Source organism: Coregonus clupeaformis, chromosome 1 (genome assembly GCF_020615455.1).
Source record: "Coregonus clupeaformis isolate EN_2021a chromosome 1, ASM2061545v1, whole genome shotgun sequence".
NCBI classification, from domain to species: domain Eukaryota; kingdom Metazoa; phylum Chordata; class Actinopteri; order Salmoniformes; family Salmonidae; genus Coregonus; species Coregonus clupeaformis.
This window is the reverse complement of record NC_059192.1, coordinates 81,339,947-81,354,642: the sequence shown is the minus strand read 5'-3', so window position 1 is coordinate 81,354,642 and position 14,696 is coordinate 81,339,947. Positions and strand designations below refer to the sequence as shown.

General features: G+C 43.1%; 1 protein-coding gene across 3 annotated transcripts; it reads left to right on the top strand.

Moving 5' to 3' along the window:
* The first annotated feature begins 713 nt into the window (after positions 1-713).
* LOC121575036 (E3 SUMO-protein ligase ZNF451) lies at positions 714-13,890 on the top strand. 3 transcript variants are annotated; one of them, XM_041887821.2, is made up of 14 exons: positions 714-797; positions 1,346-1,405; positions 1,679-1,762; positions 1,893-2,006; positions 2,148-2,256; positions 2,480-2,630; positions 2,724-2,850; positions 8,020-8,176; positions 8,463-8,610; positions 11,232-12,790; positions 12,892-12,969; positions 13,102-13,179; positions 13,368-13,395; positions 13,613-13,890. In XM_041887821.2, the coding sequence occupies exons 2-14, from the start codon at positions 1,355-1,357 to the stop codon at positions 13,644-13,646; spliced, it is 2,718 nt and encodes a 905-aa protein (XP_041743755.2). In that variant the 5' UTR covers positions 714-797; positions 1,346-1,354; the 3' UTR covers positions 13,647-13,890. The 3 variants fall into 3 exon arrangements, with proteins under 3 accessions (XP_041743755.2, XP_041743774.2, XP_041743764.2); XM_041887840.2 differs by lacking the exon at positions 1,679-1,762; XM_041887830.2 differs by lacking the exon at positions 13,368-13,395.
* Positions 13,891-14,696: the final 806 nt, after the last annotated feature.

Below are 14,696 nucleotides of genomic sequence, written 5' to 3'. Positions count from 1 at the left end.
GTCTCAATAAGACCAAAAACGCCGCAGCAATCATCATAAAACGCGTTGTAGGGCAGCGCCTCCTGCGCACAGATATCCGGCTTTACGCTTGCTGCCCAAATGCTGAACGTGAACCTAATATATTGACATAGGATATAGTGAATGTCTCATCGCAGTCTGAAACATACGCTAGGCTACAGACTATTCCACAGTTCTATTGATTTCAATAACGTATTGTAAAGCATCAACCCATGACTCAGCCGAACTGCTTTTTTTAGAGCTCAAGCAGCGGGAGTAAGCATCATGCATCTCTGAGCTCAGCACAGCAAAGATGCTGCAGATGGCAAGATATTTAAAGGCGTCAGCCCGGGAATCATGATCAGTCTCTAGCATTAACCTGCTTAAATGTAAAGTCTTTGATACATTATTAAAATATTGTAGGATGAAAAGGGCTATTTAGGCTATAAGGCTAGACTGTAATAACACATAGGCCCAATTGTCATGAAATTACTCTGCTAAATAGAACATTGCTAGTAGGCCAGCTGGCTAAGCTAAAGCAGAGAGGACGTTTTGACATTGAATATTTTACATGGAATGAAAATGATGTTCAATAATTTTAAATTTAATAAATAAAATGTGTAATTTTTTCTCAGAAAAAGAATTGCCTTCATAATTAATTAATTAATTAAGACGACGAATTATTTTCCTATTTTCCTGCCAATACGACTGCAGCCCCGCCGTGCGCTTTTCATTAGAACTCCACATCCCAGGATCACCCGCAGAAGATCAACATCCCTTTTGCGCGAAAACGCAACTTGGTGAGTGTCTGCTCGTGCTTATTATTTTCATAATTTACCCTAAGGAGAATTAGCTAGCTAGTTATCTATCAAACTAGTTAGCTAGTTACATTGTTTACCGAATATTTGCACGGTAACGTTATAGCTACCGAACTGCTTGTGGTGCACTAACCTGCCAACTAACGTTAGCTAGCTAGCTAAGTACAGTAAGCAAGCTGTCTAACGTGTTTTCTTCGATAATGTTTCAACTAGCTAGCTAGATAGTCAGCATAAGTGTTGGAGCAGTCATTCACACTAGTGCTAGCAGGGATTATAACTAACTAGTCTTGAACCCACATGTGATGGCAGATTGGAGTAGGCTTGCATTAAAACAAACAATTGTTATATTGTAGCTAGCTAACGTTATCATTGTCACATTGTAGTTAGCTAACATTGGAACAATGTAGCTATTCGTCATCAGCCCAGCCAGACATAATACTGAAGAAATGGATAGATAATGATTTTGACAACGTTGTTGATTATCAGTGCAATTCGATTTGGTTGAGTTTTTATGTATTTTTTCTCTCCAGATAAAATCAATGTCCTCCCCGACTGGAGCAAATGATGAAGATGAGGTGGAGTTTGTGTCAGTAAGTGATTTGTCATTTGTATGAACAAGGTTCAAAGGTTTCTTTACTAGCTATGTTGGCATTCACCTTTGCAGGAAGTTAGGGTTAGTAATTTACATTAAACATTTTCGTACAATGCATTAGTTTAAATTAAATTGACCCAAACTTGGATAGTGTGAGTCAGTATATTTTTATACAACTGTCATGAAAAAACAGACGTTTTCAGACCGGTCCAAAAGAGTCAACAGTGTCAGAAAGACACAGTGTCTCCTCCATTTAACTATCTCGTTTTAGGAGGCTCCGCTTAGACCTGTACTGGAATGTATTGATTTACTGAGTGATGGGGAAGACGATGGAAGTTTACCCACAGCTGAGACAGTGAGTGTGTCAAGTGAAAGATAAGACATTTAATACAAACTGTAATGACATGGAAAGGTGGTTGAAAAAGTGACATGTTATTGTTATGTACATAATATGTTTTGTGTACCTTTTTTGTATTGTTGTTAAGATTGAAGATGAGATTGACCGACAGAAAGCTCAGGTCACCTCAACTTTGGACAGACTAGCTCGCCAAGTGGCTGTGGAGAAAAAGGAAAGAGCAGAGAAGTGTAAAGCCTTCAAGGTAAGGAGACTTCAAGTTCAAACTGGTATGATAATCATATTAGCCATTGCAGCTTGTTGTGTATTTTGTCTTTTGTGGGAGCTATTGTCTCTCTTTGCACAGTTCTTCATATTGGTCATGTCTCTGCTTGCCTTATTTCAGGAGAAGCAAATCTCACAAAAGGCTCATGGGCGGCAGGAGCTGGCATTTAGTCCCAATGGTAACGCATATGATGCCAAGCGCTGTGTAGACATGTGGTTAAAGATGCCAGGTAATATAGTCTAGTTAGTCTCAGAAGGCATTTTTAAAGTTGAGATCTGGGCCCCATATTCATAGAATGTCTCAGTGTAGGGCTCAACTGATCCTAGATCAGCACTCTTACACTGAGACGCTTTGTGAACACGGGCCCTGGAGTCAGTGCTAGAGGCACACAAGACATTTCATTTAATTTGGTAGAAAAGCAGGATCTCAGTCTTACCATTGTCTGTTCTTAGGTGTGACACCTGGGGTCATCAATACTGGAGCTAGCTGGAGACGCAGACAGGTCCCCTTTCCCACCAGTAGCTCATCTACACATACCTGTCCAGTGATCAACTGTGGTCGGGTTTATGACAACGTACCTCTCCTGGAAGGTCACTTGAAAAGGTTAAATTATGAGATTTATATTTCTATAACCATTATACATAATAAACAACCTACTTGTAATTTATCCCTGAGAACCATTTTTTCTGTCTGCAGGTTTGACCACTCTCCTTGTGACCCGACCATCTACCTGAAAGGAAGCCCAACTGAGCTGTTTGCCTGCGTTGCTTGTGGTGTTCATTTTGACACCAAAGAAGCTTGGAAGGTGCATCAGCAGTCAAAGGTTGGTTATGCCTGTAAAATCAACTACTGTTGTTAGAAATTATGCACTTTCAATTGTGTTCAGTCACCGCTGTCATTCAAATGTGCTCTATGCAAGAATTCTACCTACCAATCAAATACCATGAGGGATACATTGCCGTTTGAAGCTATAAAGTAGCTTTTTTACCAGCGAGTAGTCCGCCCAGTCAACCACCTTCACACAGTAGGGCCTTCCTGTTTCACAATTGGTTCTCACTAGGAGGTTGAAAACATAAACAATGCAGCAATACTTCACAGTAGGCCCTGTGTAGCTCAGTTGGTAGAGCATGGTGCTTGCAATGCCAGGGTTGTGGGTTTGTTTCCCACGGGGGGCCAGTATGAATAAAATGTATGCACTCACTAACTGTAAGTTGCTCTGGATAAGAGCATCTGCTAAATGACTAAAATGTAAATGTAATTCCTGCAACAGATTTTGTTATTGGATGGAGGACCTCAAAATTATCACTTAGAAAATAGTGTTGACGTTTATCACTACCAAAGCAGTAGAGGGCAGCATTTAGCTGTGATCCCCAAAAAAGTATATATCTATTTTATTTGTTACGTGCTTTGTAAACAACAGGTGTAGACTATCAGTGAAAATACTTATTTACGGGTCCGTTACCAACCATGCAGAGTTAAAGATAAAATAGAAATAGTGACACGAGGAATAAATACACAGTGAATAACAATAACAACTACAAATAACAAACTTGGCTATATACAGGGAGTACCAGTAGCAAGTCGATGTGCAGGGGTACGAGGTAATTGAGGTAGCTATGTACATATTGGTAGGGGTAAAGTGACTAGGCAACAGGATAGATAATAGACTTAGCTGTAGCAGCACCGTGTATGTTTGGCGTCAGTGTGCATGTTATGTGTGTATGGGTGTATGTAGTGCTCGTGTATGGGTGTATGTAGTGCTCGTGTGTGTGTGTTGGGGTGTCAGTGTGAGTGTGTGGGTAGAGTACAGTGTGTGTGCATAGAGTCTGTGCAAGAGAGTTAGTGCAAAAAAGGGTCAATGCAGTTAGTCTGGGTAGCAATTTGATTAGCTATTTAGCAGCCTTGTTAAGCAGTCTTATTTATGGATTGGGGGTAGAAGCTGTTCAGGGTCCTGTTGGTTCCAGACTTTGTGCACTGGTACCTCTTGCCGTGCGGTAGCAGAGAGAACAGTCTATGGCTTGTGTGGCTGGAGACTTTGGCCATTTTTTGGGCCTTCCTCTGACACCGCCTGGTAGAGCCGACCCATATGGGTTTTTGGGTCTGATTTTTTTGGGGGGACAACTTAACGATATATCTGCCGATATACTGTTTTACAGCAAGGAAATTAAAAACAGCCGTTTTTCCCACACTGAATTCTCATAAATTGCCATCCAAAAGAGCAATTGTCCAATAACTATGCTTCAAATGTTGATTTCATACATTGTGATCATAATGACACCTCATGAGAATGGCCACAAGTGTTCAGATAAGCATGAGATTCCCTTTTTTCATTCTATTTATTGAATATCGGTTGAGTTATCGTCCGATAGCGGTAAAAGGCCAATATATATTGGTCAGACTCTACCGCCTGGTATAGAGGTCCTGGATGGCAGGGAGCTCGGCCCCAGTGATATACTGGGCCGTACTCACCACCCTCTGTAGCGCCTTGTGGTCGGGTGGCTTGCAGTTGCTGTACCAAGCGGTGATGCAGCCAGTCAAGATGGTCTCAATGGTGCAGCTGCATAACGTTATGAGGATCTGAGGGCCCATGCCAAATCTTTTCAGTCTCCTGAGTGAAAAGAGGCACTGTTGTGCCCTCTTCACAACTGTGTGGGGGTGTGTGGACCATGTTAATTCCTTAGTGATGTGTGGACACACTCCACTACAGCCCCATCGATATGGATGGGGGTGTGCTCTCCCCACCGTATCCCGTAGTCCACGATCATCTCCTTTGTCTTGCTGACGTTGAGGGAGAGGTTGTTTTCCTGGCACCACACTGCCAGGTCTCTGAACTCCTCCCTATAGGCTGCCTCATCGTCGTCGGTGATCAGTCTTACCACCGTTGTGTCGTCAGCAAACTTGATGGGAACCCTGTGTTGATGTTGCCTACCCTCACCGCATGGGGGCGGCCCGTCAGGAAATCCAGGATCCAGTTGCAGAAGGTGTTCAGTCCCAGGGTCCTGAGCTTTGTGCTGAGCCTTGAAGGGACTATGGTGTTGAATGCTGAGATGTAGTCAATGAACAGCATTCTTACATAGGTATTCCTTTTGTCCAGGTGGATGAGGGCAGTGCGGACGCAATCTCTATTGCACTCATCTGTGAATCTGTTGAGGCGGTATGCGAATTGGAGTGGGTCCAGGGTGTTTGGGATGATGGTGTTGAAGTGAGTCATGACCAGCATTTAAAAGCATTTCATAGCTATAGATGTGAGTGCTATGGGGCGATAGTCCAAACGAGCTTCAATGCCATACAACACTCCTTCCGTAGCCTCCAATTGCGCTTAAACGCTAGTAGAACTAAATGCATGCTCTTCAATCGAACGCTGCTTGCACCCGCCCGCCCGACTAGAATCACTACTCTCGGCGGGTCTGACTTAGAATATGTGGACAACTAGACCGTAAACTCTCCTTCCAGACTCACATTAAGTATCTCCAATCCAAAGTTAAATCTAGAATTGGCTTCTTATTTCGCAACAAAGCCTCCTTCACTCATGCTGCCAAACATGCCCTCGTAAAACTGACTATCCTACCGATCCTTGACTTCGGTGATGTCATTTACAAAATAGCCTCCAACACTCTACTCAGCAAATTGGATGTAGTCTATCACAGTGCCATCCGTTTTGTCACCAAAGCCCCATATACTACCCACCATTGTGACCTGTACGCTCTCGTTGGCTGGCCCTCACTACATATTCGTCGCCAAACCCACTGGCTCCAGGTCATCTATAAATCACTGTTGGGCAAATCCCCGCCTTATCTTTGCTCATTGGTCACCATAGCAACACCCACCCGTAGTATGCGCTCCAGCAGGTATATCTCACTGGTCATCCCCAAAGCCAACACCTCCTTTGGCCGCCATTCCATCCAGTTCTCTGCTGCCAATGACTGGAACGAACTGCAAAAATCTCTAAAGCTGGAGACTCTTATCTCCCTCACTAACTTTAAGCATCAATTGTCAGAGCACCTTACCGATCACTGCACCTGTACACAGCCCATCTGTAATTAGCCCACCCAACTACCTCATCCCCATATTGTTATTTATTTAGCTCATTTGCACCCCAGTATCTCTATTTGCACATCATCTTCTGCACATCTATCACTCGTGTTAATACTAAATTGTAATTATTTTGCACTATGGCCTGCTTAAAACAAGTTGGTAGTACAGACCGAGTCAGGGATATGTTGAAAATGTCAGTGAAGACACTTGCCAGCTGGTCAGTACATGCTCTGACTACGTGTCCTGGTATTCCTTCTGTTGTTTAAAGGTCTTACTCATATCGGCTATGAAGAGCGAGATCACAGTCGTCCGGAACTGCTGGTTCTCTCATGCATGGTTCAGTGTTGCTTGCCTCGACGCGAGCATAGAAGGCATTTAGCTCGTTTGGTAGGCTCGCTTCGCTAGGCAGCTCGCGGCTGGGTTTCCCTTTGTAATCTGTGATAGTTTGCAAGCCCTGCCACATATTTGTTTGATCGCTCGTCGGAGGTCGTAGCTGGATTTCTTATAAGTGTCCAAATTAGTGTTTCGCTCCTTGAAAGCGGCAGCTCTAGCCTTTAGCTCAGTGCGGATGTTGCCTGTAATCCATGGCTTCTGATTGGGGTATGTATACTGAACAAAAAATATGAACGCCACAATTTCAAAGATTTAACTGTGTTACAGTTCATATAAGGAAATCAGTCAATTGAAATAAATTCTATGGATTTCACATGACTGGTCAGGGGTGCAGCCATGGGTGGGCCTTGGAGGGCATAGGCCAACCCACTTGGCAGCCAGGCCCACCCACTGGGGAGCCAGGCTAAGCCAATCAGAATTAGTTTTTCCCCACAAAAGGGCTTTATTACAGACCGACATACTCCTCAGTTTCATCAGCTGTCCGGGTGGCTGGTCTCAGATGATCCCCCAGGTGAAGAAGACGGATGTGGAGGTCCTTGGCTGGCGTGGTTACATGTGGTCTGCGGTTGTGAGGCTGGTTGGTGGTACTGCCAAATTCTCTAAAACAACGTTGGAGGTAGCTTATGGTAGAGAAATTAACATTAAATTCTCTGTCAATAGTTCTGGTGGACATTCATGCAGTCAGCATGCCAATTGCACACTCCCTCAACTTGAGACAAACTTGTGTTGTGTGACAAAACTGCACATTTTAAAGTGGCCTTTTATTGTCCCCCGCACAAGGTGCCCGTGTGTAATGATCATGCTTTTTAATCAGTTTCTTGATATGCCACACCAGACAGGTGGATGGATTTTCTTGGCAAAGGAGAAATGCTCACTAACAGGGATGTAAACAAATTTGTGCACAAAATGTGAGAATATTTTCTTGTGTATGGAAAATTCATGGGATTAAAAAAAAAAAAAAATCAGCTCATGAAACATGGGACCAACACTTTACCTTTATATTTTTGTTCAATGTATGTATGTCACTGTGAGGATGACGTTGTCGATGCACTTAATAATGAAGCCGGTGAGTGATGTGGTAAACTCCACAATGTTATTGGATGAATCACAGAACATATGTGGTAGCGAAACAGTCCTGTGGCTTAGCATCCGCTTCGTTGGACCACTTCCGTATTGAGTGCTTCACTGGTACTTCCTGTTTTGATTTCTTTCTTGGAAGCAGGAGGATAGAGTTATGGTCTGATTTACCAAAGGGAGACTGAGGGAAGGTCTTGTGTGTGGAGTAAAGGTGATCAATAGTTTTGTCGCCTCTAGTTGCACAGGTGACATACTGGTTCAGCCACGACTCTAAGAAACATAGGATATTACTGTTTTTCAGGGACCGTTGATGGGATAGTCTCGAACTAGTTTGTTCTCCAGTGATTGCCATACTATTTTGTCTCTTAAACTAAAATAAGGATATTAAAGTATGAATTTATTTTCAACCACATATTGGATACACATTTCAATCCAGCCGAAAAAGTCTTAAACTTGTACTGTGTGTAACAATTCTTATTTTCTTTAGCTGTCCTCCCCTGATGAAGACCATGACCACACTCAGACCTGCCAGACGATCGTGTGCTTCGCCTGCCCTGCCTGCTACCTGCTCTTCTACATCAGGGACGAGTGCCTCCAGCATATGTCGGCCAAAAACCACTTCTTTCAGTCCATCATCATGAGTGGTAAGCCTTAACTGCCTGTTCCACTGTAAATCATCTTCAGTCATGTATACAATATTAATCAGCATCAACGCTAGATATTATGCCCAGGGAAATTGTATTTAGGCAGCGAGAACAAAGATTAGCGGCATATGGACTCTTTTTATGCTGTTTGTGGCATTTCTATAGAGCAAATATTTTGTGTGAATGAATAGTGCTTGGACAGGATAACCTGCCAATACACTGCTATAACTTTGTATCCTCCATTGAAATGTGTAACGAGATATTTTGTTCTCTTTCTGGATAAAAGAAACTAAAGGGACAGCATTGCCAGTTCCCATCCCACGATATGCAAAGAATCGTCTCATTGCTTTGTGTAAGGAGGTTTCATTCAGCGTGAGATGTACAACATGCCAAAAGGGGCTTAACTCACACATGGAAGCACAGGCCCACTTCAAGTAAGTTTATATCTGTATGTGTTATTAGTGTACTTTTAAAGTCAGTATGGTGTTAGTGTACATGCATGGTTGTTAAATAGGCAGGTAAAATGTAATTACAGTGTAGGTACATATTGTTACATACACATTGATTTATTGTCTTATACACAGACAAACAAAAATAACCGTAGACATACAGTACCAGTCAAAAGTTTGGACACACCTACTCATTCCAGGGTTTTTCTTTATTTTTACTATTTTCTACATTGTAGAATAATAGTGAAGACATCAAAACTATGAAATAACACATATGGAATCATGTAACCAAAAAAGTGTTAAACAAATCAAAATATATTTTATATTTGAGATTCTTCAAAGTACCCACCCTTTGCCTTGATGACAGCTTTGCACACTCTTGGCATTTTCTCAACCAGCTTCATGAGGTAATCACCTGGAATGCATTTCAATTAAAAGGTGTGCCTTGTTAAATTAATTTGTGGAATTTCTTTCCTTCTTAATGCGTTTGAGCCAATCAGTTGTGTAGTGACAAGGTAGGGGTGGTATACAGAAGATAGCCTGAGTGGCGCAGTGGTCTAAGGCACTGCATTGCAGTGCTAACTGTGCCACTAGAGATCCTGGTTCGAATCCAGGCTCTGTCGCAGCCGGCCGCGACCGGGAGACTCATGGGCGGCGCACAATTGGCCCAGCGTTGTCCAGGGTAGGGGAGGGAATGGCCGGCAGGGATGTAGCTCAGTTGATAGAGCATGGCGTTTGCAACGCCAGGGTTGTGGGTTCGATTCCCACGGGGGGCCAGTATAAAAAAATAAATAAATGTATTCACTAACTGTAAGTCGCTCTGGATAAGAGCGTCTGCTAAATGACTAAAAGGTAAAATAGCCCAATTTGTTAAAATACCAAGTCCATATTATGGCAAGAACTGCTCAAATAAGCAAAGAGAAATGACAGTCCATCATTACTTTAAGACATGAAGGTCAGTCAAGCAGGAACATTTCAAGAACTTTGAAAGTTTCTTCAAGTGCAGTCGCAAAAACCATCAAGCGCTATGATGAAAATGGCTCTCATGAGGACCGCCACAGGAAAGGAAGACCCAGAGTTACCTCTGCTGCAGAGGATAAGTTCATTAGAGTTAACTGCACCTCAGATTGCAGCCCAAATAAATGCTTCACAGGGTTCAAGTAACAGACGCATCTCAACATCAACTGTTCAGAGGAGACTGCGTGAATCAGGCCTTCATGGTCGAATTGCTGCAAGGAAACCACTAGTAAAGGACACCAATAAGAAGAAGAGACTTGCTTGGGCCAAGAAACACAAGCAATGGACATTAGACCGGTGGAAAGCTGTCCTTTGGTCTGATGAGTCCAAATTTGAGATTTTTGGTTCCAACCGCCGTGTCTTTGTGAGACGCAGAGTAAGTGAACGGATGATCTCCGCATGTGTGGTTCCCACTGTGAAGCATGGAGGAGGAGGTGTGATGGGGTGGGGGTACTTTGCTGGTGACACCGTCAGTGATTCATTTCGAATTCAAGGCACACTTAACCAGCATGGCTACCACAGCATTCTGCAGTAATACGCCATCCCATCTGGTTTGTGCTTAGTGGGACTATCATTTGTTTTTCAACAGGACAATGACCCAACACACCTCCAGGCTGTGTAAGGGCTATTTGACCAAGAAGGAGCGTGATGGTGACCTGGCCTCCACAATCACCCGACCTCAATCCAATTGAGATGGTTTGGGATGAGTTGGACTGCAAAGTGAAGGAAAAGCAGCCAACAAGTGCTCAGCATATGTGGAAACTCCTTCAAGACTGTTGGAAAAGCATTCCTCATGAAGCTGGTTGAGAGAATGCCAAGAGTGTGCAAAGCTGTCATCAAGGCAAAGGGTGGCTACTTTGAAGAATCTCAAATATAAACTATATTTTGATTTGTTTAACACTTTTTTTGGTTACTACATGATTCCATATGTGTTATTTCATAGTTTTGATGTCTTCACTATTATTCTACAATGTAGAAAATAGTAAAAATAAAGAAAAACCCTTGAATGAGTAGGTGTGTCCAAACTTTTCACTGGTAATGTACATATTTAACACATCATTGATTATACGGAGTGGCACCCTCTTTCCAATAGCTAAAGATCCGAAGCTTCTGCGCATGTGCGGGATTCCCAACTTTACACAGTCTCTGCTCTACTTGTTTGGCTGCCCAGAGAACAGGCTACTCTGGTGAATTTCAGTGATGAATGAATGGTGCTTGCTTAATAAAGTTAGATCAAAGCTGAATCCTTTGGTACCGCAGCCTCGGCCTTGACTATAACCCTCACTTCCATCATATGGATAATAGGGCTTTGAAGATACCAGTATTGCAATATTTTTCGCATGGCAAAAATGAAAATATGTAATATATTGTGTGCTGTAGCTTAGAAGATAAATACATGTGACTGGATCACACCATAATGATTTTTGGTTCCAACATTCGGCCTGTTTTCCTAAAGAAGTTTTGTTTCCTTGCCACGATACTAACGAGAATCGCGATACTGGTATTGTTCCGGCCCTAATGGATAGATGATCTCCTTTGTCATTTTGTTAATGTTATCTCTGCTTGTTTTTTGTTCCCTTCTCCCTCAGTGTGCAGTGCAGACAGGGCGCTGCTAGGGCTGAGGCAGAGAAAACAGTGGTGCAGGTCATGAAACAACTACAAGTGCTGGGCCAGTGCGCTGTGTGTTGCAAACTGTTCCTCAACCAAGGTGATGTTGAGAGGCATAAAGAATTGAGTCAGCACAATACTGAGGTCAACGGCACCATGGAAAAGGCAATTCTGCACTACAGCAATTTCTATGAAATTCAACACGCCAAGAGGGCAACGGCTGCAGCGAAGTCACGGCCCAAACAGTCAAAAGATCCTGTAACCCCCTCTCGGAAGAGGGACAAGAAGAGAGGTGATTCTGTTGGATCCCCAGCCAAGCGCCAGAGACGCGAGGGAACTTTGAATGGCAGCGCTGGGCCTTCAAGGAGTTGCTTGATAGTGGCATGGTTTTGTGAGTGTGGCCAGCGCTTTTCAGAGGAGGCCATGGCCAGCAAGCACCTTTTTGCTGCCAATCAGATCTTCCATCAATGTGGCGTGTGTGGAAAGCATATGGGCGAGTCGTCCATCACTCGCCTGCACATGAGCCGTTTTCACGGCGGTGCCCACCTCTCAAACTTCCTCTTCCACTGCCGGCTGTGCAAGGTTGACATGCCGCGTCACGAGGACATCATGTTGCATGTGTCAGAGGCCCACAGTGGACACACTTACTTCAGGGAGAGAGCGGTATCGGACGAGGAGCCTGCTCCCATTCCCTATGCCAAACCCTCCACCAGCGGCAGACCCAGACCCAGCACCCTCACTGAGATCAGGACTAGAACTACATCTCCCACACCTCCCCCCAAACAGGACGAGAGGTGGATGTGCAGGATGTGTGAGGACATCTTTAACTCGGAGCAAGCTGTGCACAAACACTGCAGAGACGTGAGCAACCACAGTTTCCAGAGGTTTGCCTGTGGCCACTGCCCACAGAAGTTCTTCAAGGAGGCCACATTATACAGGCACTGTGTGAACGAGCACAGCAACCAAATAGTGACACGCTACTTCTGCGGGCTATGTGACAGCATGGAGTATGACACTGAGGGGGAGTTCCAGGAGCACTATAGGGGCATGCACAGTAAGGACTACTACCGCATGGATGAGCCTGAGGTTGATGGACCCACCGAGGCCGAAAACTCCAGTCAACTGGCAACAGCCAGTGAAAGGCGTGAATGTCTGTGTCCATGCATGTTGTCAGAAAAGGACAAAGACGAAAGGAAGGCTACCTTCACACGATGCATGAAGTGGCTATCCAGTGAAGACAAATGCAGCTACGTGTGTGCACCATGCGACATCCAGGTGTCCTCGTTTGCCCAGATAAAGACTCATGTCCACTCTCAACACAAAGCCTTGGGGCTAGAGAATACCTTTGACGTGGTGTGTGGATCCTGTCAGGAGAGTCATAAGGACGTGCCCAGTTTCCATAACCACTACCACTCCCAGCACTGCCCTCTGGAGCCTTGCTCCAGCTCCAGGGATGGAGGTGAGAGTCATACAGAGAAGGCAGCAGCTTCCTCTGCGGTCAAGACACTGGCCGCTGTGGAGATCAAACCAGAAGTGAATGGCAAGTCTGCTTTGGACTATCTTCCATTATTAATTTCCACTGCATTAACCTTCCTGGTCTTAGAAAACTGATTTGATTTATTACTGTATTTTATTTTATAGCGGAGGAGTTTGAAGATGTGAAACATGCCATTGCTATGAACTTGGATGAGGTCAGAGATGACACTGAAGCCCATGGAGGTGATGACTATTTTTTTGTCTTCCGATGTGTTCATTGATTTGCCGTAGCCATTATATAGCTATAGAAGGTTTATTGGAAATGTTTTTCTAAACAGAGAATCTAATTTTTTGTCCATTTACAATGCGTTTCAGATGAATCTGATGAGGAGATGAAGCGTGCCTTGGCTTTAAGTGTGGAAGAAGCAAGAGAGCCAACTGACTTTGATATTGGTGTGTAACACCTTTACTTATCTTTGTTTGAGGACCTTTTCATTAGTTACATTTGCTTTAATGGTTTGCATGATACCTTGTTTGAATGGCCAGAAAGGTTCTGTCTGTCAGCTTTGAAGCTGTTGCCCAATCAGGCCATGTAGGTGTAGCAAAATAAAAACAAGATGATACCTCTCTTTTTTTACCAGCAATACATGCTAGAAGAATAACATCAGTGTGAGTATGTCTAATCAAATCACAGTATCATTAAATGCACACTGGGACATTCAGATAGTTGGTGGTTTGTAGTTGCTGTAGAGAACTGCGTGAATGCTTTTGAGATGGTCAGTGTCTAGTGTTTACGTGACAGTTATGTGCTGCAGCATGTCTTATTGAAGTTGACATTATTTGATATTTTTTCTGTTTCCCCCTCCTCCCCAACGAATCTTCACAGAGATGGAGGAAGCGCTCAAAAGAAGCCTTCTTGAATACTGATCAGTGAATGTTACTTTCAGGGAACCTGTCATTGATTTGGTTTATGGCATTTTATGTTTTGTTTTATGTGTAACATATCAGCTACTTTCAACACTTTAAGACACGCTTGTACCTATGTGATTACACAGTAATAACTGTAGTAACAACATTTCTGAACTGTAAATATTATTTTGAGGCATACCTTTATCACGTTCAGAGCTTTTTTTTTTTTTTTATGTAATAAAGATGTGAATTATTTTCTTTGTCTCTTTCTTTGAACTTTTAACATGAATCATTGGATGTCTGGATATTGTCAAATAAATTATATTTTATTTCAGCTCATGAAACATGGGACCAACACTTTCCATGTTGCGTTTATATTTAGTGTATATTCCTTCCTCCAGCCCAATCACAGGCAGGCCTTTGTAAATATGAGCAAATTAGCCATTCTATGCAGTATTCTATTATACAGTGAACATTGTGAAGTTAAATTCAGTACGTGTTGCATTGAGTAGAAGTGTGAATATCAGTGACGTTTTTTGTGAAGCGCATAACATTTTGAAAACGGGAACAAGTGTCGGGGGACGGGGCGAACAGGACGCTAGGCCAATCTGATTTTTTTTTTTTTACGATACTACTCTGTATAGTGATACTTGGCCTGGTATCATATCGTTAGTAAAATGTTGGTATCGTGACAACACTAGCCTATTGTTTTATTGGTTTTTAATTTCCTACAACAAGAATTGTCCACCTCAAGGTTCAGCTGTCAGATTTGAGCACAACATGCATCAGGGCAGTGCCTTCGGAAAGTATTCAGACCCCTTGTCTTTTTCCACATTTTGTTACATTACAGCCTTATTCTAAAATGGATTAAATATTTACTTTTTTCTCAGCAATCTACACACAATACCCCACAATGACAAAGCAAGAACAGGTTTTTAGAATGTTTAGCAAAATTATTTACGTAAGTATTCAGACCCTTTGCTATGAGACTCAATTGAGCTCAGGTACATCCTGTTTCCATTGATCATCCTTGAGCTGTATCTACAACTTGATTGAAGTCC

Coding starts and splice junctions, on each gene's coding strand:
- LOC121575036 (XM_041887821.2), top strand. CDS start 1,355: ATGTCCTCCCCGACTGGAGCAAATGATGAAGATGAGGTGGAGTTTGTG. Junction 2,257..2,479: donor CATGTGGTTAAAGATGCCAG/GTAATATAGTCT, acceptor GTCTGTTCTTAG/GTGTGACACCTGGGGTCATC. Junction 12,791..12,891: donor GATCAAACCAGAAGTGAATG/GCAAGTCTGCTT, acceptor TTTATTTTATAG/CGGAGGAGTTTGAAGATGTG.